Raw genomic sequence first — 27,141 nt, 5'->3', positions numbered from 1 at the left:
AAAGGCTGCTCTCCAGCTCTATCCATTTCAACAGTTGCAGTTTTAATCATTTACTTCTAATTTACTTCTAATAAAGAAGTTCTTTTTTCTCAAGTCATCACCATAAATGGAAGGTTAATTCTGTAAAATAGCACTTTTAAGCAAAAATGTCATCTAAATCAGGTCATTTTTATTTCCTATAAACTTTTATTTTAACTAGGCTTCTTATTGCCTGGGGGAAGAATGACAAGTAACTTTGTGGTACCACTAGTACTGGGAAGATTCCAAGCACACCATCAAAAGCTCAGAAGTTCTATATGGAGAACCCAGCATGGAAAATTCTGGAGGTATTTTGGACTTCTTGATATTGGGATAACAACCTCATTCAGGTAAGAGGCAGCACTTGGCCTTAGGTCCCATATGCACATTCATTACACAGCAGCATAGCTCGCTTTGGGAGTGACAGGTGACAGCAGTCCTGCAGTACTGACCTCAACAAAAGGTGCTAATTACTATCATTGAATTGTTTTGTTTGTAAAAGACTCTGGATAATCACATCCAACTGCTGACCCAACACTGCCAGTCCACCACCAAACCTTGTCCCTAAGAACCATGACCACATGCCTTTTAAATACCTCCAGGGATGGTGACTCAAGCAGCACAACACAATCTACTTACATAACATTCAGAGATAGATATTTTCTTCTCAGAAGCAACATTTTCCTGCTGTGTTGTAGCTAAAGAGTGTTCTGGAAACTTGTGTAGTTTAAACACTATCAAGCCTATCTACTGTCCTACAGGCAAGCTTCTGTATTTCACTGTTGCTTTGTGTTTGCAAAAATTTCTGTCCATGAATACACTCTGTTAGACAATCTAAGAATTTTGCAGAGATCAGCTAATCTCTTCTCCGTGGTAGGATCAACTCTACTTAGGTTACTTGAACAATATTTGCCCCTGAGTTATTGCCACACTCTGAGTGCACTCAAATGAGAACATTTACCTGAGCAAGACATGGCCTTTTGAATCTCCATTTCCATTCATCTATATGTATTTCTAATACATATATATATGCACACATATACACACACATATACATATATAACAGTAACTCAAAGAAAAACACTACTGTTCTTTACATTCTAATGTCAGTTCCTTATCACTGATAAAAAAAACTGAAGACAGCATTTAAAACTACAGTGCTTCACTAGCCTCACTAGTAAATGTCCAATATTTAATATTTTCAGAGCAACAGTCTAATCCAGATTTGCAAAGCAATTCATTGTACCAAAATGCTAGATATATTTTAAATAATCTCTAAATCTACCACAACTGTCTCTGAAAGCACTAGCACATGGAATACTGTTATCCCTATAGCTACAGGAGATAATGTTCATTACATAGCATTAGTATTCACAAAAAATTGTAGAGCAATAGTTATTACTTACACATCCTGATTCTCTTCACATCAGTCAATGCAGAATTCTTCTTTATTTAATGTGTTTTTTCAAGTTTGGGGCTATATCACGTAACTCAGGCAAGCAAACTGCATTTTGCTGTTCACACAGAACAGAGCAGCAGATGCTGGCTGGAGAGTGGAATCAACTTTTCAAGTATCCAGCTACATTGCTTGCAAGAAAGTGATAAATCTTCTCCAGGACAAAGAAAGCAAGAACTGTATGAAAGCTGACAGTAAGAATTATCCTTTGGTTGCCATGACCTTAGCTTGTTATTCAGCGCTGCACAGAAGTACTGCAATTACATTTTGGGGCTAGAATAGGAAGCTTACAGTATGTTATTTTACTCACTTATTTCACACAGTAAGCTAAATAGAAGCCTGAAGCTTTTGACCCTTCATTCCTTGAAAAGCATGAAATTTATACAATTATTTACTTGCCATCTCCAAGATGGAAGTCTGCATGAAATTTTGATTCACATAGCCTAATTTCTTTAGGAGTTAGGAAAGGAGTATTTCCCCATAAACAACACATATTTGCAAATATGTTAACTTGTGTATTTTATACATGCTCTCTTGATTTTACCTCAGCTGCTTAAAAGAGCACTTTTTACTACAGTTATATATCTACATATATAATCCACCTAAATATATGCAGTTAAAAGCACACACAGACTGAAATAATTTTATTTCCTTTTTCAGCTCTAAATTCATATCTGCGATAGGACAAGTCTAAATCCAATAGTTACTTCCTGTCCTGTTTTATCATCTGTTCTTGATGTTATATAAAGTGCTTACAGTAAACATCACTGAGCTCTTATATAGCATTCTTAATCCATAGATCTCAAAGTACTTTACAAAGGATGACCATTATCCTGGTTCATCTATGAAAAGAAAAAAACACTGACATCTTAAGGGTGAAATTTAGATCTCACTAAATTCCCACAGGGAAGCTGGAATTGCACCTCCCATCACAGTACTACTGGTCAACCAGAACAGCATTCATCTCTGCAGATGAATTCCAGAGCCTTTCATAACACTGGTGGCCTCAAAATTGCACTCAGCAATACCATACACCACTTAGGCATCAATCCAGAGAGAATATGGTTTTCAGTATGGTATCCTATTCAGCTTGACAATCACTAAAACACCTCCCATCCCACACAGGCGAGACTTTTCAACACTTTACCCTTCTCCTGCTTACAGCTCTAAACATTACCATCAGTGGTGGAAATAACTGAGTCAAGCGCTGTGCTTGGGCTTTACTACTGAAATCAATACTGCTTCAGACAGATACATTGGTATCAAAGTCTGATGCTTCCACTCAGGTGTCTCAAAGTATTTGCACCTCCACACAACCTCTAAAACTACCTGACCTAGGAGTTACTAGGTATGAGTTATCAAACCTCCTGCTTCATCCTTGCCTCTCCTCTTTTTGATTTGTTTTTCATGTTCTCTCTTTGCACCTTGCTCTAAATTAGATGTTTAAACTCACAGACTGCTTTAACTTTATAAACTCTCCTGTACCATTCAGAGAACCTGGAACCAAGTACTGGAGATAAGGACTGAAAACAGACTGTGTACTAACACGGTTTACCAGGGTATCAATCTGCTTGAAACTGTCAGACACTGCTGCATGGCCATAAAAGAAGGATGCTCTCTCTCTACTTCAATAACACACCTGATGATGTTCTATCCAGTTATCATGACGTGAGAAACCTTTGTAGTTTACAGCTACAAAGTAGCTTACAGCTACAAAGGGGTTATTGCTTTGACATGATGTAGCACAACCACCTCAAATCGACTCCTATATGCAGGCAAGGTGAAGCAAGCTGACCGTGTGCACAGAGATAAGCCAAAGAACTACAATCTTCATTAAAAGATTCAGAGCACTTCCATCTCCATAACACTCCACACAATAAAGTAGCCAAGGAAGAGAAAGCTTCCCTGCCCACAGGGATAAAGGGAATCATTCTGTATTCTCTGGTGCTAAGCCAGATCGGTCATTCTGCGCAGCTCTTCCTAGAAGCTTGTATGTTATATGAACTACCTCCCGTCTCATCTGGTGCTTTCAGGAAGGCACAAAAACAGAGGAGATTGTATAATAGGCTGCATCTCCTAGAATGCACATTTCCTAAAACGGGACCACCTTCCAAAAAAGCAGCGGGGCAGCCTGATGGCCCCCCATGGCATTTCCCAAGATGTCCTAGAGAAAGCCAAGTCCGATCGCCCCCCAGGGGTAGCCGGGCATCAGCGGAGCGAGCGCGGTGGGACACGCCGCGCTGCCCGGGGATGCGGCCATTGGCAGCTCCCGGTGCCGCCGCTCCCGCAGCGGGACACGCCGCGCTGCCCGGGGTGCGGCCATTGGCAGCTCCCGGTGCTCCGCTCCCGCAGCAGCTCCCGGTGCCGCCGCTCCCGCAGCAGCTCCCGGTGCCGCCGCTCCCGCATCGGGGCACGCCGCGCTGCCCGGGGTGCGGCCATTGGCAGCTCCCGGTGCCGCTGCTCCCGCAGCGGGGCACGCCGCGCTGCCCGGGGGTGCGGCCATTGGCAGCTCCCGGTGCCGCCGCTCCCGCAGCAGCTCCCGGTGCCGCCGCTCCCGCAGCAGCTCCCGGTGCCGCCGCTCCCGCAGCAGCTCCCGGTGCCGCCGCTCCCGCAGGGCTCCGCCGGTGCGGGGCCGGCGGGCGGGGCAGGAGCGCCCCCCGGCGGCAGCGGCTCAGCGCAGCCCGGGCCCCCCCGCTCCTGCCCGGGACCGCCGCTGCCGAGCCTTGCCCCGGGGCCGGAGCAGCCGCCAGGCGGAAAGCGGAAAGCCATGGGCACCGAGGGATTGATTTTCTCCCGCACGCGGCAGGGAACACAGGGAGCTTCGGCACACGGTCCTTTCCCGGCGGGGGGATGGACAACAAGCTCCGTCAGCAGGGCCGGCGATAAGGACTCAGCCTGAGGCGTGTGCTGGCTGCGATGTCATTTACTGAGCTGCGTACAACAAATTTACCAGAAGCTGGAGTAAAAGAGTACTCATTTCATCCTATTTTTTTCTGGCTCTGGTCTATATCTTAACAATTCCACTTTGAAGAGCATGTGGGTTTCTGCAACGCATCTAAAACATTGAACAACTTTGAGACTGAAGTTATACCAGCCCCGTTGTCCTATTCTCAGCATGCCAAAGTACAAATATGGACCCCAATAAGAAAAAAAAAAGACAACGTTAAAAGGGTAAAAGACAAAAGAATCAACCAAAACGCAAACAAAATGAAGCAGATTTCTCTAAACTTATACTCTAGGTCATATGAAAATTTACACATGCTTTGCTGTAACTAGAAGTGCTTGGTGGAAGTCGACACAATACAAAAATATTGCTTAATTAATGACTATTTTTTATATATTCACTTCTGTGACTCTGAAATACTGATTGCTTCATCTATAAAAGATGCAAAGTCTCTCAGACTGAAATCAAATGTAAACTCCAGCCAAATTCTGGCACTTAAGAGTTAGGGGCAAAAGGTTCCTGTGACATAACTTCATGGACTACACAAATAATAAATTCAGAATCCTTAAAGTCACAGGTGGTTCAAGACTGCTGGGCACACAGTTTCTTCCAATACACTGAAAAGCAATCTTTGATACAGCTCTGTAAAAATACTCCACAAAATTATGTAAAATCTGAATCTTTAAATACTGCATGCTTCACAGTGTATTTCTTACTCATAGATAGTAACTCAAACACTCTGCAACAAAAATAACAAAATGTTTTCATTCACAGTTGCAACACATAAACATGATGAGATCTGTACATTGTTAATCCCAATTTCCCCACTCCAACAGTTTATGTTAAATGTCACATTTACATAACATTTACATAAAGATTCAGTTTTGTTTATACAAACCCCTGCCTTATTTTTGCAACATGCTCAACACTAATTCATTATATAACAACAGATTGTTTGCTGTTTTAAAAAAATAAAAGGTTTCATTCTGAGAAGGTGTTTGAGAGACTGCAGTTCCTCTGCAGCAATTTAGCACTTAGTCTTTATTACTGTTTCATCAAGTTTTTAAGGTTGACCTTGTTTGTTTTAAAACAAACAAGGTATTTTGGATACTGTCCCACTCTAAGACACCTCAACTGATTTTACACATCACGGTCACTTGTACAGTTCACTCTTGTGCTCAATACACACACAGGAGAACAGTCACAGAGCCTCCCAATGCAATCTACAGGAGTTTAATTATAGACTTATAGCAGCAGTCATGTTGGTCTAAAAACTGGAATATTTTAGAAGATTCCAAGCACTATCCAGCTTGTTGGTTTTTACTGGGTTTTTGTTTTTCTTTTTATTAATATCACTCTGCTGTTAGCACTGCTTTCAACAGGAACACATTTAGACCAATGCTGATCCATTCAAAAATTACAAGCAACAGCAAACATTGCAAAACTTCCAGTGCATCTGAAAGCAGAGCTCACAGGAGTCTGCAATACAGCTGGATATAACTGCAGTATTTTATAAAAAGAGCTATACTTTTCAACTTCTCCATGCAGAGATCTCTATGGATTGATTAGCTGCTATTCTTTTTTGTTTAAAAACTTTAAAATTGTTTTTGCATAAACCTTAATGCCCCATATTGAAAGTAAGAAAAGAATTCTCTAAGCTAATACCACTTCACAGCAATGAAATAAATGCTTTAACCTTAAAATGACACAAAGCCAATTCAATCACATCTACTGATCATTACAATTGTGTTTATTACCAACAAGACTACATATTTAGGTTTAATATATGCTAACATTCATAAAATTTCAATTAAGTCCCTACAAAAGCTGTCTCCAGCACATTTCATCACATCTCTATCTCAATATTCCCAAATATGGGAAGAATCGCCTTTTGTTCCTCTTAGCTCCATGGCTAAGGAGGCATTATTTCAGTGGGCTTTCTTTTCCAAAGGGATGTTTTTGTAACACAACCTGGAAACAGCCCATTTCTGTGTTAGTCTGCTCCAGAACCTTATATCATAGCTGGATACTCTTGACTGAAAAGCCTGCTTCTGCTATCTCCACTGGCTTTATCTGCACTGTTCCAGAGGAGTAGAAAGACCCCAAGAATTCAAATCTAGTGATACTTACTAGAGTCCCATACTTGCTTAAAGGCTAGGGATTGGAGGTAGAAATGAGAATTCAAAAAGAGAATTCAACTACAGCAGTTACACATTCTACACCCAGCGGTACTACCTGCACATGACAAACAAATTACCAGCATGGTTGGATCCTCCCCCAGTTTAAGTGGAATGATGCAGTGCATCACTGGCATCATTTCCAGTTTTTACAGTCTACATTACTTTGATGATTACAGATAGATAGAAATTATTTTCCTTCATCCAGACACATTTCTGTTCACTCAATACTATCGTACAAGCACTGATCCAAGTGAGAAAAATGAGATATATACATAAAATTGTCATGGACATACCACAGGTTATACTAAAGACTATTTTTTTTTATCCAGTAGGTCTCCCACTGACACAGTTACACATAGCCAAATAGATCTGCTCCAACCAGTCACCCAGGACTTTCAGGAAAAGCAGTACAAAGCTTTGGCAACACTGGTTAGGATTAACCTTATTTAGAATAGACCAGCCAAGCCCATACAGTGCAGAAATTGTTCTACAGGGCACCACATTTTCCTCAAGATGTGTGAAGGAAGGTGAGTGCAGCACTGTGGCCATATTTTATGGCAAAAGGCTGACTAAAATGTCAGCCTGAAAAGAAAAGTTCCAACGGCAAAAACTACTAAGGAGCTACGAGGTGACAGCACAGGAAGACAAAGTTGGTGTATTTGTATCCACACCACCTATGAGAAACAAGTGGCTTGTTGGTGTGAAGGATCCCCAAAACCACACACAGAATTTTGTTCTTGGGAAAACATTGTGGTTTGCTTCAAAGACAGCTTGCACACACAGTTTTGAGAGTTGGGACTGTTCATCTTAGAGAAGGCTCTAGAGGGACCTTACTGCAACCCTTCAAGATTTAAAGGGAGCTTACAAGACAGATGGGGACAGATTGTTCAATAGAGCCTGCTGGAACTGGGCACGGGATAATGGCTTCAAGCTAAAAGAGGGTAGATACAAAAAGATGGAAGAAGACATTTTTTATTACAATAAAACACTGGAACAAGTTGCCCAGAGAGGCAGCAGGTACCTCATGCCTGGAAATATTTGAAGTCAAGTTGGACAGAGTCCTGAGCAACCTGACCTAATTGAAGCTGCAGCTGCTCATTCCAGAGTAGGAGGTCTAGACAATCCTTAATGGCCCCTTAGAACAAAAACTTTTGTATGGTTCTATGACTGCTGTGTATGCTTTAAGGCTCACTAGGTATCCAGGACACAGAGTGAACCAAAAAGTCAAATGTCTTGACAAAACAAAGAAAAAATAATGCATCCCTGGGGTAGCACTTTCAAAAGCAGAGGTGTCTATCCACATACCTTTATCAATGCTGCTGGAGAAAAGTGGAATCTCAATATTGTGCTGTCTGGCCCAGCTACAACATATTAGATCATCAATAGTATTTTATGGGCAAGCTACATTCAAAAGAACAACAGAAATGGAACAGCATCAGCAGTGGTATTTGGTTCCCAGAGAGTGCCATGTGTTCCACTGAACCTCACACAGAATCTGTGTCCAGCTGTTGGAGCCAAGAATCACCACTGAGCTTACCTAGAAATGGAGTTAGAGAACTGCTGCAGCATATGTTGACCTTTCAAGACCTGCGTGCATTAAAGAGAAAAGGGAAGCTCCGAAGTTTGGGGGTTGTTATTGTGAAATTTTTGGGCGTGTTGGTGTTTTTTGGTCAAGTGTTTTTGTGGAGTTTTTTTTCAATGCAGTGACAAAAAGGTCTGCTTGGGTTTCTTTTTAAGCAGGGGCTTTGACTTGGGATGGCTTGAAGATGTGGGATACCAAGGGATTCCACAGTAAACTAATACAGAAATTAAGCCAGATGATGAACAGATTTTTCCATTTCTTCTTTCATTATCATACCTTAGTTAGAACCATAACCCCCTCTTTCACCATGAGATGATTCTGCCCTTATACAGAGGTGTCCTTTTCCTAACTAAAATAATCAGTAGCAGTCACCACACAGTAGCTTTTGATCCTAGAGGTAAATTATGCCATGCTTTACCTGAGAAAACTAAAAAGTGGGTGATTTCCAAGTTCTGTTTTCAGAGTACCTTTGCACCCAGGACTAAGGTAACCTAAATAACCTGGAACTCTAAACAAGCTAAAGCAATTGCAAACCATGGGGTGAGCTGAGAGCACTGCTAACAGATGGATGCCTTTTGGAGACACTGGGGGTGTGTGGTCCTGCAGCTCTCTTCAAAGCCAGATCTGTACTGGAATGAGTATGATTCACACTTTTTCAAAGGCACAGCAAAGCTGAAAGCATAGAGATTTTTCAAAAGAATCATGCCTGCAGGAACTGTCATTCTTCCCCACTGTCATCATCAGTGCTGTCCTAAAGGAAGTACTGTTTGGCATCAGGGCTGTAAATATTCCCACAAGTTAACAATTTTATTTCATCCAATGCTCTGTTCTCAGCACTGGATGAAATGCCTAGAAAAAATAGCTTCAGTGAGCAAAGAGCAACAGGCAGCCTTCTCTTACTCTTTCTCCTCTAAACTGCTATGCTAAAGGCTATTTCTATATGTTTTTATAGAAACTCTGAAAATACATCTATTGCTCCATTCTGAGAATGCTCTGATTTAGGAGAAAAAGGGCTGGTTTTCCTGCAGTGACATTGGAAAAATATTACTACATTTGTATAGTACTTATGTGATTTAAATATATGATGAATAATTTTGGCAATCCTAAAGTAGTAACAAATAGGTTCTTTCATATCATTGTGTGAAAACACTGGGGAAATAACCTTCCAAGTAGAGTAGTATATTTTCCATTACTACTACCAAACCTCAGTTTTCAGCACAAAAGTACTAATCATTCCCCAGTGAGTTTCCAGGATCCCTACTTCAAATATAATGGTATAGCTAACAAATGTTCAAAACCCTGATCTCCACATACTCAACTGCACTTTACTTTCACAAATATAAGTTCCATGATACCATTTGATTTCAGCTTGCAAGCAGTAATTAAAAATCTATTACCAGAATCCAGTTCAGTCCAAGTCACAACATATTATTAGCCTTTACAGTATAATATGTACCTATCCATAGTCCATTTGATTATATGAGATTTTTAAACTTTTCCAAGCTATCTTAAAATAGTATCAGAAGCATAGTTCAAGACATAGATGGGTGGACAGAAATTCTAATAATTTTTTACTAAGAACGCAGAAAAAAACCCTGTGTAGTTGTAATTCTCCTTATTACTTTGTGTCATGCTTCACTTGGGGAAGCCACTGACTGTGTATACCAGGCTAACAGTACATACAGTCCTAGTTCCTTCAGTCAGCATTTAATTAGGCAAACTGTCCTTTTAGCAGAGACTATTTTTAGTTTTGTTGGCCTTGCACTTTGTATTTGCAAGTGTCATACTGGGTTCCCTGTTGCATGGCAGAGTCGAGCCATTATACTTAAAACAATATAATTTATTTTTCATTTCAAATTCCACCTCATAGACTTTCAATGCTTCCTGCAACTCAGCTTTGTTTGGGTTGAAGTTTTTTCTTTCCTACTGTTTTATTTCACACAGAAATGAAAACTGTGAAGAGAACTGTATAACATATATGACAGATACTTTATGAACACAGGAGATGAACTGCAAGTTCTCAGGAGCAGAGACTGTCTAGGCAAAAAAAGGCAGTAACTTTAAAAAAAATTTCAAGGCAAACCAACAGAAGAAATTAACACCAAGTCTGTTTCCTACTCCAAAGTTACCCACTAAAAGGAATTTTTTTTTAAGTTAAGGAAACACTAAGCAAAACTCATTCAGGTACTTCAGAAGAGAAAATTACTTCCTCCTTAGCAACACAGTTACAGAGAAAGAAGATGATGTAGTTAACAGAGTAGTTAACAGAGGAAGGTAACAAGCTGAAAATGCCTAAGCTAAGGTTAGAAGAGGAACTGCACAGGATACAGCTGGCTTTGAAAAAATCATACATGAGGCAAAGATGACATTCAACTCATGCCAATTCCATGACTATTTGCAGTCCAGGATCACACAAACATACAACTTAAATACTGTATCTCCTTGGGATGTAAAGCAGTGCTGTACAAGAGAACAGTATCTTATTACACATTTTGTATTAAGCAAATAAAAATATTTTATGGCAGAAGCATTACCAGGGTCTCAAACTTAGCACATCAATGCTTACCATGATTCTACCCTTGGTTAAGTATCCATATGCATTCCCCTAAGACCTTCTCAGACATTCTATTGCTTTTATAAAGTAGTATCTTTAAAACCACATCTCAATATGACAATTACAATTTCTTATATGATTATTTATAAACAAAATCTCCTTGTCAAAATATAGATGTAACTAATTTTGTAGAACTGATACCTGAACTTATATATTCAGTTGTCTAAGAACTCTAAAACAGAAGTACATTCAGTAATATTGACAAAATGCCTTTATGAAGGGAACTATCTGTTAAACATTGTAATGTTATTGCACAGAAAGAAATACACAAAGTCTACAGCTCAAAGGTTATGAGAAGTGGGTTGGTCTGTGCAACCTTAAAACAAGCCTAATTTTCCTTGTGACCTAGGCTTGTATGATCTCATATCTGGTGCCAAAAACCACTGCATTAAAACCACAAGGACTCACATGTGAAGGCTTTAGACAGTCTTTATCCAGGAAATATGACAAAACAGCAAAGCCAACTCAAAGAAAGGCTGACACAATCTGATCCTTATGGTGGGACCCAAACAGCATATTCTGGCTCATACATACTGGATTCCTTCTTCCAAGGTAGAGTTCTTCACTGATAGACATTTCAGTGGATGAAATAACTGATACAATTCATTCTCTGAGTGCCCAAGGACCACAGAAAAATTGATCCTTCATGGTACACACTACACTTTTGTGTAAAGATCAGTAGATGGTAATAGGGTATTTTATTAAAAATGAAGGCAAGCACCTTCTTGGTGAACATGTGACTTGGCCCATACAAAAAACTCTAAACAGCAAAAACAGTTTTTCAATATAGAATTCAAATGCATTAACCTCCCTTTTCTTGCTGAAGTGCCCTTCTTTAATTGCTTCATCCCTCTAAATATCAACCAAAGCACTCAAACAATGATTCCACTTTCCTGATGCATCTTCAGAACAGTGAACTGCACACATTGAATAAATTAGTTTTTTTCTTGAGAATACAAGACTTCCCCCCACATTCCAAATTTTCTATAAAATTCAAGCCCTTTTTACACAGAATGAAGGGTAGAATTACCAGTGGAAAAGTGTTGTTAAAACCTTATCTTCAGAGCAAGAAAAATTAAGATTTTCACAGCCACTGAAATTTCCTAAGTCATGTTTTCCTAAAGAAGTCCATTAGACACTGACACTGAGTAGACAGCCAAGACAAATAGTTAAAGTTTTTCAAACTAAAAAATCAACAGAAGACAAAACAACAACTTAGCATAGAAAGTATAAAGTAATACAGAATTCACATAGTGATTTCTACTTTTAACAACAGAATTGCTTTTTAACATTTTTGCTGGGATAGGCTCTGTTTCCTTCATGGCAGCTAGTGAGGGGCTGCGTTTTGGATTTGTGCTGAAAACAGTGCTGCTGAAAACACAGGGATGCTTTTGTTACTGCAGAGCAGCACTTACACTCGAGGCCTGTTTTGCTCCTCACATCACAGAGAACTGGACTGGGGGGTGCACAAGAGGATGAGAGGCAGGGACACAGGACAGGTGACCCCAAGGGATATCCCACACCATTTGGTGTCACACTTGGCATACCAAGGTGGGGGAAAGAAGGAAGCGGCAAGGGAATGCTCCAAGTCGTGACATTTGTCTTCCCAAGTCACCACTACACACAATGGAGTGAATGAATTCCTTGTTTTGCTACGCCTGTGTGTGGCTCGGCTCTTAACTTCCCTATTAAACTGTTATGCCATCCCACATCTCTTCTCAGTGTTACCCTTCCAATTCTCCCCCATCCCACTGCAGGGAGTGAATGTGCATGGGGCCTGGCTGTCTGCTGAGGTTAAACCTCAGCAGTATGGGAGTACAATTCAAAGTATTAGCTTACCTGACCAGAAAGCGATGCAGCCCAACGTCAAAACTTCTGTAAGAAAAAAAAGATATGCCAAATTTTAATTATTAAAAAATACTACTCTGTTGTGTATTGTACAAACACTGTATTTCAAAACAATAATACCAAATATAAAGTTACTAGAATTGACAAAGCAAAGAGTAAAAGTGTAACACACAATTTCATTTCTGTGATGACACGTGAAATTTAAGATGATCATCACATGAAAAGATTTAGGTGCATGTCATAAAGCTCACAAATCTACTGTTGGTGTATTTATTCAATTAAGTATTAACATTCAGAGTATTAAAACACACATAAAGCATAAAATATGTATATACTGTTACTGGAAATAATGTAAGCATCCTGGTCAACAGTACATTTTCTATTATATGCAAGTAGATCCTGTATGCAAAACTGCTGTGGAATCTCTTTCTCCTTTTCTGCTCCGTACTGCAGTGAAATGCAAGGGACTGACATGAATTCTCCCCACAATAAAGAATTGTCAAAAACACCCTTCATGTCTCCTTCAAGTATAGAACTTCCAAGAAGCAGACTTTGCAAGTGTGTTCCACTCACATCAGTAAGGAAATTAACTTTGAGGACTTCTGACAGCATTTCTTCCCCTCTTCTGGTTCCTGCATTCCTAAACTAACTCAGGAGAACCAAGCTCATGAACTATGTACTAGCAAATCCTTGATACTACAGGAAGGCATCTGCTGATTTGAGACATTTACCTAATATCTGAAGTATGTGCCAGCCTTATGGGACTATCCATATAATCCCAGATTAGCTGTGTGCATAATGGCACAAATGGAAAATACAAGTGTCTTATTCCCAGTACTGGACTTGCTCTGGAATGGGCTTATATTTCACATACACTGAAAAACAATTTGGCATATACTAAGTTCTTGAACATTCTGTTCCAAAAAATCTAATTGGTCATTTTGAGTACAACAGAGTTTTATTGTGCTTGCTATGTGCTGCTTTCTAACTGAAAGAGCAAGAGAAGTCATCAGATGGTTAATGGCATCCTGGTAACAGCAGACAGATAACGAGCTGCAGAAATTCTATGAGTTAACAGGGAAGGAAACGACACTTGTTCAACAGGGTAGACAGGAGAGCAAGGAATTTCTCACTGAAAAGCTGCCTTGCAACAGAAAAACATCCTTCCAGAAACATGTACCTGGTCATCATTAAATCTGTATTTTTCACAATCCTTTCCTGAAATCATTCCACCTTTTATATTATTGTTATAATACTGTGCAATTAAACTGCATGAAATGCATCCAGTTATCTTTCTGCATTCCTCCTGCCTGGATATGTACTGTATTTTGGCTCCCTTGCTTCACTAAAATATTCAGTGTTATACATACAGTTTTCTGTATTGGAGCTGGACACAGTATTTTTACCTCTGACAATCTTTTTTTCCTAGGATCAAGCCCTCAAAATGTTTGTGCTGGGAAGGGGAGAAGAGAAACTTCCACAGTTTCAGGAGAGAGCTGTATGCTAAACAGCCATCTTGCACATCTTCAGGCAGGCTGATCTTTTCAAGTTCTCCCAGCTGCTCTCCATGGCACTCACCAAACCTTCTACAGTCTCTGCTGGGGCACACACACCAAGCTTCTTGTGGACAGGGATGTGGAACATAAAAATATCACTACTTTTGACAATGAACCAAAAGCCAAAGGACTTGGCTTACCAAAAGCAGGAAAAGTGAATGGTCCTGCTAACTTGAGGTATCAGAGCTAAAGGAGATTGGGGTGGACAAAGTTGAGGCAGAGTGGGTTCAGACAGAGAGGGAAACAAGACAGTTTGCTGTAGATGCCATGACATGCCACCTTTTCCCTCATTTTTCACTCTTTCCAAAACATAATTTAAAAAACATATATATTTACATAAAACATATGTCTAAAACACTTGCTATTAGAAAAGTTTTGTAATTTATTTCATAGGGGATTTAGCTATTGGATATTTTGTGGAAATATTTTTAATAAGTATTAAAAATAAACATGCATAGAATGAATTTATTAGAATAAATAACAAGAAGGAAAATTTATCAGGCCTCACTAGATATAATTCAGCATACAGACAGGGCCCATTATTCCTCAGTTTGATTTTGTACTGATACATTTCATCCACCCAAGATCCTGAATTCTAAACAGTGTAAGCAGTCCTTTAAGATATAACTACACTGTGGCCAACAGAATTTTGACATTATACGGCATTGTCTGAATGTGCAGTTAGATCTTAAAGACACTTTGAGACAGTATCATTGATTAGTTCCAAAAGCAAGAGTATCAAGGCTGAACAAGTTCAAATTGTAAATGGAAGTAATGGTTCCATTACTTAAGGCTATGGATGTTTTCTACAGACACCTGGGATAATGAATAGAAACATTGTGCAAGGCAAAACCAATGAAAGAAAGAATTATGGGAGACTGGTTTTGACAAAATACTCTACAGACAGTTTTACTACTCTTCTTGTTCATATTTAAATACATACTGCAATTAAGTCCACAAGTAAAGTGAAAATATAGTGAAGCAGCAATGGAAACAGATCTAGCAGATGCAATTACTCCTTCCATTCTTAGATGGAAATGTTAAAAAGATGTAAAACAGGGTTTGTACAGCAGTGTTAAGGCTGCAACATGGGGTTGGGAAATAAGCAATTTCGTTAAATGAAAAAAGAGAACAAATAATCACAATGTACTTGCATTAAAATTTCATAGTGATCCCTTCAACAGAGGACTCCACGCATCAATCATGGCAGTGTCCCCCACAATCAGCACACCAATAGACCTGCCATATGTACACTGACAGGATTATCTACTGCCTATAAAAGATCCCCATATTTACTTGATATTACAACAACGTTTATAACCAACTTCACACAACTGGTTAAATCCTGAGATTCCCTGCAAAATACAGGATTTAGCTGGTAGTTCTTGCAATTTAGGGTGCCTCAGTTACATAAGCCTCAGTTATCTAAGTTTCAGAAATCCTATAATGAGCATAATTTTTCAAAACAAATGTTTTTATTGAAATCTAAAATAACAGGAGAAAGGATATCCTCAGCAATATGAGTAAAAAATTATTTACCAGCTAATTCTCTATACTGCTCAAATGTCAAGAGCTATATAGTATTTCAAATTTTGGAGAAATAAGTAAAATCTAGTTTATCAAAATAGCAATGGTCTTAGAACAAAGCAAAACCTTAACTAGCCAAAGGAACAATAAAAGAGAGACAATTTTAACCTCAATTTCATAATCATTATAGAGAGTACAGATAATTTGATAGCTTTTTTCTTTATAAAAGCATCCCTAATTCTGCTTCTCTGCAGGGCAGTTTTGGATCACAGTTCTTACAAAATTTTCATGCTTTTCTTAAACATGGAAGCTCTAGCTTGATACAATTTAACAAAATATTACACATACTATCCCTCATAATCAAAAATGTCTTTTCCCAGTACATCAACTACAGATTGGTGACCAATAATATACATACACTAAACGAAAAAAGACTTTTTCCAAAACACAATCTTTGAAAATGTAACTGCAGGAGAAAGATGTGTAATTGCAGGCAGAGGTTTCAAAATTATTTCAGACGTGCAGTTTCTGCTCTGAAAGTTAAATGCATTATGCAATAACCTATCTTCAAATTTTCATTCAGAACAAAGATGATGGAGGAAAAACTTACAATTTAAGCACATAGCATCCAGTGGATTGTTTATAATCCCACTTTACACAAAGCTGTGCCTCTCTAACTGAAGTCTAAATGCTAGTTCTTCAAAAGAGGACTTGTGAGAGCCTCTAGTACACAACTTCTGTATTCAATCAAGTATACCTATCGTATTTAAGGACTTGCCTAGATGAAAACTGCTACTCGTTAGCTGTGTTAGGGACTACAATTCACAGTATGATGACTAAAGGACCCTGATCCTGACTGTGAGATCTCATACCCAAGGATTTACAATGATATTAAAAAATGTAAATACTAAGCACATGATAAGATTACAAGAATCAACTTAACTTTAAGCCAGCTACTAGAGCTGTACTTTATGAAACCAATTACAATAATGTCAATTACCCAACTCTGATATTGTGCATCCATATTTTTAAGCCATGTGCTGAAGAGAAACCAGTATAGCTTTATTTCCTGTCAGTTCCAACCCAGGACTGCTGGGCTGCACAAGCACAGCGCAGTGTGCAGCATTATCTGGGAAGTATTTGACTAACCATGGACTTCAGAAAGATGTTCCCTGCAAGCAGTCAGTACATCAGCACTCAAAATCAGATAGTGGCCTGGTTCTTACTTTGGGCCCTACCTTCAGGGGATAAATCTTTGTAAATAGTTTGCCATTTGGGAAAAAAAAAAATTAATAACATAGATGAAGACAGGCAAATGTGACACTGTGTACCCAGAGACTGCATTGCATTGTAGACAGAAATATCCCAGACACCCTAAAAACAGTAATGTTGCCACTGAACGTAAACAACTCTGAATGCAGAAAGGAATGGTGTAATTTCTATAAGCAGGACAGGAGCAAACAATACAATTACACTTAAATCTCTTTGAATCAGCCTGGTTGCCATTTATAGCAGTGATGAAATCCAACAAGTGGGTTATTTATTATAGTTTCAGTATTCAGCATCTCTTTTAAAAAGCATTGTAGGTGCTGCAATGTTTCAACAATGGTTCTTTAAAATGGCCCTTTCTTTAAAATGTGGTTGAACTTGACACTAGGAAATCAAACTCATTCCCATACCCTCCCATTCCCATGTCTGTCCTATTGAATTGCAGAATTGTTTGCAAGACTAGCACTTCCATTAGCTGTCTGTGCAAATAAATGTGGCATTTCCCACATTAGCTGCTGAACAAGAGTCTCTCCCACACCAGAATATTTTGCACTGGAGACTGAGGAGTCTGAATAACAGCTGCCTTCACTGACAGCACTCAGGTTACTTCATTGCTCCTCTTTTTTGAGCAGCCCCTTACAGCAGGGATGCCCAAAAGACTCTATAGAAAGATTTCCCCTTTTTTCCCAGAACAACTTTTCTGGATTGCTCATGGTTTTTTTCCAATGCTGCCTGTGGCAACCTTCCCAGCAGGCAGTGCCTTAAAGATGAGTGTTTCCGAATTTCAAATAATTACAAGTGTGCAATGTGACTCTGGAACAATTTTAGAGTCTTGTCTGAAGAGTTAGATTACTACTAGGAAAGCAGATACTAAAGTCTATATGCAGGTTTTGTAAGTACTATTATTTAATGTCTCAATGAGCTATAAAACTCTCCTAAAGCAAATCCCTGGAGGGGGTACAGCCTACCAAACAGAAATAAGTATTTTTCAAGCAGTGACTGCTACCAATTGATTCACCATCATCTTCATTATTAAATAAACATCTGGGAAAGCCATCTATATTTTTAAGAGACACTTTTGCCTGTCCATAGATTGCATTCATTCAGTTTTCTGCAAATTTGCTAGGAAAGTATAGGTTTCAGGTAAAGCTTGTTTCTTCAGTGACAAGCAGCACAATTCTTCTTCTAAATAGTATAACTGCCTTCATATTTGAATACACTGTTTAGAAAGCTGATGCACAACTTCAAATAGAAAAACAATAATTAAATTGTCACAGAAGATTTTGGAGGAGAGATAAACACAGTAAGCAAACTGAAAATATTCACTTAAACTGTGAATATTGTGTAGAAGTATTAGTTTTTAAAACTAAGACAGAGATGCCTGATGAAAAATACAACCCAGTCCAATACAACAATCTGTCTGGATTTATCTGTTATGTAAATTATAGAACAGACTTTTGGACACTGAGCCTTTAAAGTCACATTTTAACATTTTTCTGGGGACTCTTTTGCCACATACAAGGATGTTTTTGCAGCTCTCATTTTTGAGATCAGCCTTTCAATTTGTGCAAGACACTTTGTAAATTCCACCCACATAAAGATTTTAGTCTGCCCACTGATATGGTAGTGAAATTTGGAACAAATGCATATATGGAGCTCTTTTGGCATTCCTACCATTCTTCAAATCCTATAATTTCCTATGCATCTCCACTCTAACCATGCAATATAGAAAAAAACAAATCATAGCTCAATCCAATGATAAGATTCCTGTTTAAGTGAATTCAATGTTCTTGTAAACATCAAGATCTTAAGAACTTGCTAAGCCTACATCTTGAACTTCAATGGACTCTTTTGTTTGTGAGCTTTGACTTCAACCATCTGCAATGCAGTAAAGTAGTGGCAGTTTGCTTTTATTTTAATGTAAAAATGCACCTAAGAGTAAAAATAAAAATCTATGCTTTTCGAAAAAGAAAATATGAAGACTGTCAAATGCTTTCATATCATATCTTTGACAAACAATTTCTTGTTACAGCAATAATAAGCAGAACTTGTGTATACATGAAGATATCATTATCATTCTCTGACACTTGCTTAAGGACACTGGAATTTTAACACTTCATGCTTAGATAAAACACTTTGAACCGCTGTTGTGTTTCTTCCTGGAAAGATTCAGCAGTATACTAACTTGCCTTTTGGTTTCCTCCATTATTAGAATAACCAAAGCTGCCACTGGGTTGTGCCTGTGCCGGATGCCTCCATACAGAGGTTCCTGCTCAGTGCTGCGAGTGCTCTGTAGCACCAAAATGGCAAATGCACCAACATTCACATTACTTTACTGAAACAGTCCTCTGTAAATCTCTGATCACTTGAAGGAAAAGCCCTAAACATTTTATTTGGGAAGTATTTACTGCATAGCATCACAGGGAGAAGGCTAGGGCTTCCTGTATCCAGGAGAACAGTGGAAATCCACAGTGAAATACTGACACCATCAAAATCAGCACAAAACCCTCACTGATTTTAAGGGAAGCAGAAATATACCTGGACTGACTTTGGACAGTCTGTATAATGCAGGATACTGTCCAACTTCGGTGCACAATTTGTTAAATACACTTTCATCTCCAAGTAGAAACTATTAGTAAGTCTCAAAGCTTCATCTGCACCGTTTCAGTTACTAGCTTGGGAACTCGGGCTGGAGACCTGCATAGTAAAATTAACTTACAGTAAGACACCCACAAGGAGAAAGCTCTTTTGAGGACCACAGAAAAACACTTCACAATGGTAGTGGCCTCCAGCCTACAAACTGAACACATGACCTAATATGTTTTGTTGTTTTATTTCAGTTTAAATGCAGAACTTGTATTATATCAGAAAGCCTGAGGTTGTAATGATTCTAGGCAGTGACTCCTTCTCACCCCTTGAATCTCCTGGACAGAAAGAGAAGCAGAACATTCAGTAGGCATCACCCATTGCCAGTGTGTATGTAAATGGCACACAAATCTGCCTACTTGGGAGGCTTTAAAATAACAAATTGGTCCTGTTTCTCACATATCCAATCACTGGATCTTGGTAATACAGCTCAGCAAACACTTCTTTAAAAAGTGAAGTCTCATTTGTATTCTGTTAATCTTTCCTAGAGCCCTTCAGAAGAAATATTACTTTAATTTTATACCTTCCCCAATTCTTCAAAAGCCTATAGTAGCTCATGGAGAGTGGATGAAACCTAATGCCCATTAGTGGCAAACTCCCATAGGGAAAGTTCTCCCTCAGTCTTTGTCATGTAAGACTCCTGCACTGCAGCGTGATTGTCCAATTACTGTGAGATGTCTATCCTTACTGCAAACGAGCAAACAAGTTTATTAACAGCCATTACTCATTTTCTACAGTAGTTGTGAGCAGGCAGAGTGTTGCTTGCCAAATGCGAGCAGCAGTAATAGTTTGTATCTACACAGAGCTCATATCAAATACAATGAGCAATGGGCTTCACAGGTGAAGAGCAGTAGGTGGGTTTAGCTTGATTGTTAAAAACCCAGCAATTTCAAATCACAGTGACAATGCAGTCATTAGACAAATAAATTCCCAATAATTGCGTAATTTAGATCCAAGAAGGATTAGGGTGCCTTATTACCACACTTCTTTTTACATTTCAGAGTAACAGATTATTGATAACCAGCAAATTAAACTGTACAGTACAGTAGGTAACTGCAGCATGCACTAATTTAGCTGACATCAAAAGCAGTTAAATCTTTTGTCTTCATCAGTGAGAGAATGGCTAACCAGTCCAGAACTTTCATATAATTCATATAATACATCCTAGCTGTAAACATCACAGATCAATACTCAGCTTTAAGCATCACCACAGTTAACAAAAAATACAGTAAATCAGGGAGACTTATTTTTAAACTTTAAAACAAGTTATTCCACAATTAAAGATATGCACTAATTCTGCAATTAAATAGCCAAGTTTTTGGCAACTTGAAGTATTCAGCTATTGGCAAGCAGGTGCAATATTTAGAGGTTACTTATAACTCCACAGCCTAAGGAGAGATTTCCTCAACTCCAGCTGTCCATGCACACTGTGACTGTGTATTTAACACCAAATCATTCTGCTTAGGAATACCACAGGAGATGTAGAGGGCAAAGACATACAGGGAGACCTGCCTTACATTCAACTTTATCTATCAATAGAATGAAGAAGAGCACTCTCCAAGATTCACACTCAGCATCCTCAAATACCACATTAATCTTCTCAAGAACGAAAACAATATTCTTTAAGTGTTTTAAAACACACTACCTACCTCTCTAGGCACACAAGCTTTCCATGACACAACTGGTCTTATGCATATTATTTTTTACTACTGATTTGGGATTCAATCCAGTGCACTTGTACAGACAGGACAAGAAACCTAATCCTGTGACTTCACAGTGTTAAAGTCTGTTAAAGTGTGCAGGCTTCTGCACACTTTGGCAATAATTTTAACTTTCAATGAAATTCTCTTTTACTCATGAGCTCTAGGCTGTTTCAACATTGTGGGCATACCTGTATTTAATCCAAATACCCTTTTAAATAATCTTCTCCATATTTAAGCTATCACCTCCAAAACATAGTAGGGAAAAGATGCCTTTTGACTTTGAAATAGAAATGTTGCAGCATTAATATTTTTAAGTCTAAAACCAGTGAGAAGATAGGTAATTAAAAGACATTTATTCTATCTGATACACTATTTACAACATACTGAACAACTTCCTTCTTTGAAAAATATCAAAGGGTAAAAATATACCAGAAGAGACAATCCTAAACTCTAGAGTAAAGGGAAATATGCATAACCATGTCCTTCCTTTTCTTGTCTCTCAGTTCCAGTTGCTCAGTACTTCCCATCACAAACATGGAGTAGAGTGCTTTCAAAAACATAGCTGCCTAGAACTGTAGGACAAATACAAAATAAACCACCTGGAAAATACCTGATCCTCTTGAAGCTGACTGGTAGGCCACTCATAGCACTGAAAATTACATTCTCTGGTCATAGCACAAGTAGGTTTGTCCTGGCTCTGGTCCCCAGACAGACCTTCTCCCCAGGCACAGAACCTCAGAGGAGGTCTTCCTATAGATTTGGAAAGCAGCTGCTGCAACCCCTTCCACAGCAGGGTGGGCAGCAGGTGTAAGCCACAGATCTGGATGTGCCATTCAAATTTCTAGCAGGCTTTGGGTGATTCATGCTGAATTCCTCCTTCCATCTGCCATGGAGATGTGTAGTTTCTTTTCACTGCCTGCCTTGCCTTTCCTCATGCAAATTTTTCAAGGCTTGGCAACTTAACTACTCCTGAGGCTATCTGCCATATCAAGAAGTTTAACCTGTCATCCTTCCTTTCTGCCCTGCAATTACTTCGAAATGACAGGTTGCACAACAGCAATTTGCTGTTATTACTAACATGTAATCAGAAAACTAAACTCATGGGAAGGATAAATTTAGGGAGAAAAATCTGCTGTCTCCTACTTCAGACCATCCATCAGCCTATCCAGAAACACCAGAACAAAAAAGCACTACAAGACCCAAACAGAAAGAGTGAACCTTTCACCATTTGTTAGAGTACAAGCCCCTGAACACACAAAGGCACATTACTCTGAGCCCAGAGGCAGGGATGTCATCCTGGCTACACAGATCTGCAGAACAGCTACAGTTGCTATTATTACACACAATTACGTTTGTGTTAACTTGTGCCAAACATTGGCTAGTTGGGAATTTAAGAAGGCAAGCTTTTCAAGTCAAGCACTGACAGAAACACAACTTCTGATCTTATTTAAATTTCCTTAAAGGTATTTTCAAAGCCTTTCAGCATCTTTCTTGTCTTGATATCCTTAACAAGCTAATTCCCAAGATTATTTATTCCACTACTAAAAATCAGAAGCCCGAAGACCAGAAAGTACGTGTCAAACTGGTTGAGACTATAAGAAGCACAGCTGAAAATGCACTCAAGTAATTACTTTACCTCTACAGGTCAGGAAGACCATTTTCCTTTCTTAAATATCTATTTCAGTCCTCACCATGAACTAATAGGCAATTGAAAAATACTATCAGGAGTTTAAGCCAGTAATAAAAGACAGTAAGTTTTTGCAGGCTATTCTTCATTCTAGAATTCCTGCATGTGGTCACAGTGATCTCTCACACACACATGAATGTCAGACTTGTCTTTTCCCAGAAAAGTCCAAAACAAAGGGGAAAAAAACTTTGGCAATGTCCTTTTTGACAGACATACAAGGAATTGTTTCCAGAAGGAGGAAAATTTCAGGATCAACGGTAGAAGTAGGCAAAAAGTACCAGGATAAGGAAGAAACAAATGCAAATAAATTTACATTTTTATCTGTAGCTCTATTTTCTATGGCATCATTATAGCCAAGAATATGGTAAGACCACAGCAGACTGTAATCCATAATTTGAAGCAATTCACTGAGACCTTGCACAAAGACCATTTTTTCAAGTCAGGCAAATAATCTTAAGCAGTAACAAGGCCATTAAACTAAATGGCAGACAATTTCTTGTAAATCATAACCCAGATGCCATTTTTGGATGTCACTAAAACATCAGAAATTTAACTTGTTCATATATAAGTGTGTGTGTGTCTGTATATGCCAAATACAGCCTTCCTAGTCTATTCCTTAAGCATGCAAGAAAATCAGGGGTTGCCTAATGTCAGACTCCTGTCTGTCAAGAATCAGGGTGATAAATACAGAGTAGAATCTAGAACCTAAGTCATGGTAGTTGAAAACTATCTGATCTTTATCACTGTATTTTTTTTATTTTCCTTTGGCAGCATTCTTTGACTTCATTTTCTGTATTCTAGATGAAATACTGTTTACAGTGAAATCTACGTTTCATATGCTACTTCTGCCTGCCTTCTTGAAAAACCTCTACTCTTGCTGAGACTAATCTACATTAAACATGCATCAAGTTTTAACAGTTTATCCCCAACACACTTGTCTCCAAACTATTTTGGGATATTTGGGAATGACAAGATTTCACAGTGGAAAGACACAGAAGTAGTCATGGAATCACAGAATTGTTTGGGTTGTAAGGGACTTTTAAAGATAATCTAGTTTCAATGCCCCAACACATGCAGGGACAACTCTCACTAGACCAGGCTGACCATGACTCCATCCAACCTGGCCTTGAACACTTCTAGAAACAGGGCATCCACAACTTCTCTGGGCAACATATTCCAATGCCTGACCACCATCTGACTAAAGAATTGCTTCTTAGAATCTAATCTAAACCTCTCCTCTTTCATTTCAAAATCATTTCCCCATGCCTATCACTATCTGCCTGCATAAAAAGGTCTCTCTCCCTCTTTTTTATAAGCCTCCTTTAACTACTGGAAGGCTGATATGAGGTTTCCCTGGAGCCTTTGCTTCTCCAGGCTGAACCTAACTCTCTCAAATTATCTGCATAGACAAAGTGCTCCAGACCTCTGAACATCATCAAGGTGCTGTGTTTCTGCACATTTCAAATCAGTCTAAGAGCAGAAATAAATGTGAGGTTTATGTCAGGCTGTTCCCATAGCATGGCAAAACATATCTAACTAATGTGTCCCACATTTTTGTTGCAGAGTCATACCCCACAACAGTCTAAAAGCAAAAATGGAAGCATGATTATTTTTCCATGAACAGCAGCTGTTGTCCTAATTTACAAACTGACAAGTTCCTCTATGGAATAAATTACCAAGATAATTTATCAATATGTCAAAATTTACATAGGTTTTAATTATGTACTATATTTTGTTTCTGCAGTTTCCAAACCATTACTCCTTCACTAGGATATTTTTCCATATTGAAGTTTCAATTTGCAAGTTTCAGCAGTAACACAACTACTTCTAGTTGCACTACACAATTCATCCTCTCCACCTGAGAAGTTGTATGGCAAGCATCAGCCTTGACTTATTCTTTAAAAGCACAAGAAGACCAAGAACACCAAGAACATTGGTTCTCTCCCGCAATTCATTACCTTGCTTTTAACCTTGGTAACAAAAGCTAAGTTTTAATTCATTATGGCTTAAGGTAAAGCAGACATTAAAAACTAAGATTGCATGCCACTGAACTGCTATCCTCTCTGGAAATCAGCTCAGAGACTCATTTTCACAGCAATAATAAAGCTTTTGAATAGCAGTGTATTTACCATGCATTTGTTAGCTATGCAGCTGCATATTTAGTAAGCTAATGATATCCTGGTGAAATGAAACCCAAGTAACACATTCAACACCTGTATTTGTCTTGAGATGGCAAACAAGATTGATAATATTTGACTCCAGAGACTGTCCTGATTAAATGTGAATTAGGGAGAACCTATCATAGGCTTGATAACTACTTTAATTAAAGTCTTTTATTTTTAGGTTTGAATGGACACGATTTAGTTTATTGTTTAGTACCATAGAGAGGCAGACTATTTGATTTGGTTTTTCAACACCTGCTTTGCTTTTCAGCTCTAGAGAAACTTTAAGCAGCTTTAGACACACTGTAGATCTTTCTTACCTTCCTGACTGAAAGCTCTTCCACATGCTGTATCAGAGTGAATTATGTCAGCATGTACTGACTAGAAGTGACACAGGTCTGGATAGATGGAATCAAAATCTTTGTTGTTATGCTCAGAGGACACCAGGTGGTGGTGCAAGGCTCCTTAGTAGCATATTTGCATTCCTTACATTGTGACATTCATGTCGTCTCTCTCTCCAGGCTACCTTCTCTCATTCAAAAAGCACTGCTAAAAGTTTTGAGATAAAAATTGTAATACTGGGCCTTGGGAAGTCCAGCCAACATGTTTCTGACAGCATTCTCAAGTGGACACCAGCAAGAAGGGGAAGAGTAAGCCAAGCATACACAAGCACTTTTTTCTGAGCAGTGTCCCTGATGCCAGACAGAAGAGTGTTGTAACTGCAAGTCATCTGGATTATTCCAATCCACCCCATTTCCCAACCTGGCCCTACAAAGTCTTTAATAAGCTTTAGTAGACTACTATTTCATGAAAACAGTCTGGTACAAATCTCACTCTACCACCTTAAAACTAGACACTGTATTCTTAATATTTAAATTTGACACACTCTGATAAAGTCATCAGGATCTTTCCTGTTAAAAGTCTTGTATTCACAAACTATCAAAATGCATTTAGAACTTGGGGGAAATAGTGTAATGGTTAATAAGGTTTCACAACACAAGCCATTTACTTTCCGCTTTTTTCACTGTTTTTTGCTAAGCCCATAATTTGCACACTTTCTGTCCTGTTCACTCATACAGTTCAGAAACAAAGGCTATTCCTACTTCTAACACAACATTTCTATACAAGATACCCAGGCACCACTGCAAAGCCCCTGGGTAGAAGAGTTTAACTGTAAAGACATAAAGACATCATAATTCAAGGCATTCACAAAGCTCCTTAGATAATTGAGAATGTCCTATAACACAGCAGCTACAGAAAAATCTACTACTAAAGAACTTTGAGAGTAAGAAATCAAGTCAGGTATACGTTAACTGACTTTTTTCAACATGCAAAGCAAACAAATTCAATCTGTGAAAAAATTTTATTACTTCTGGCAATGAATAATTGATAGAAATTAAATAATCAGGCAAAAGATAAATATCAGCACCTGACACTTTTTCCTTCTATAAAGAAAAGTTTTCTACTTAGATATCAGTTTCAATCTTTGTACAAGAGTTATGAATATTTTAGGAATGCAATTTTTTTTTTACTGTGATACACACATACATTTTGCATGTGCACAGCACCTTTTCATGGCATGTTACAGCTACCTGGCACAGCAGTGTCATCAGGGTTTGTGCTGAAATTCACTTTCACTTGGCACCTCCAGTGCAATACACAGATTCCCTGTAATAAGAACTGACAAAGGGGAAAAACTGCTGCTGTTTGCAACTCTGCCTACAAGGGCTAGCAGGCCAAGAGATGCTGTTCTCATGAGAGTGCCTGGTAAAAATGACAGATTTCTATATTAACTATGTAGGTCGTAAGTTCAGTGCAAACTACGAAAGAGCATTTAAACCAAAGCAGTTGTTAGTAGCTCAAATAATTTTTAATAATTCATCTGTTTTCTGCACTCTTCCTGCTGCATTTCTTTGAATACTTCAGATCTACACTTGCCAACTATTATA

The 27,141-nt window shown here is 38.7% G+C and overlaps 1 protein-coding gene across 10 annotated transcripts in view; it reads right to left on the bottom strand.

Annotated features, from left to right (window-relative positions):
- Positions 1-27,141, bottom strand: part of HHAT (hedgehog acyltransferase) — a 152,418-nt gene that overhangs the window by 106,636 nt on the left and 18,641 nt on the right. For all 10 annotated transcript variants that reach the window (XM_085576004.1, XM_085576003.1, XM_085576007.1 and 7 more), the window contains one exon: positions 12,634-12,669. In XM_085576004.1, the coding sequence (XP_085432130.1) occupies positions 12,634-12,669 (36 nt within the window). The remainder of the gene's footprint in view (positions 1-12,633; positions 12,670-27,141) is intronic.

This window comes from Lonchura striata, chromosome 3 (genome assembly GCF_050655825.1).
Source record: "Lonchura striata isolate lonStrDom1 chromosome 3, ASM5065582v1, whole genome shotgun sequence".
NCBI lineage: Eukaryota > Metazoa > Chordata > Aves > Passeriformes > Estrildidae > Lonchura > Lonchura striata.
Note: the sequence above shows the minus strand (reverse complement) of the source record. Positions and strands in the feature narration are given on the sequence as shown.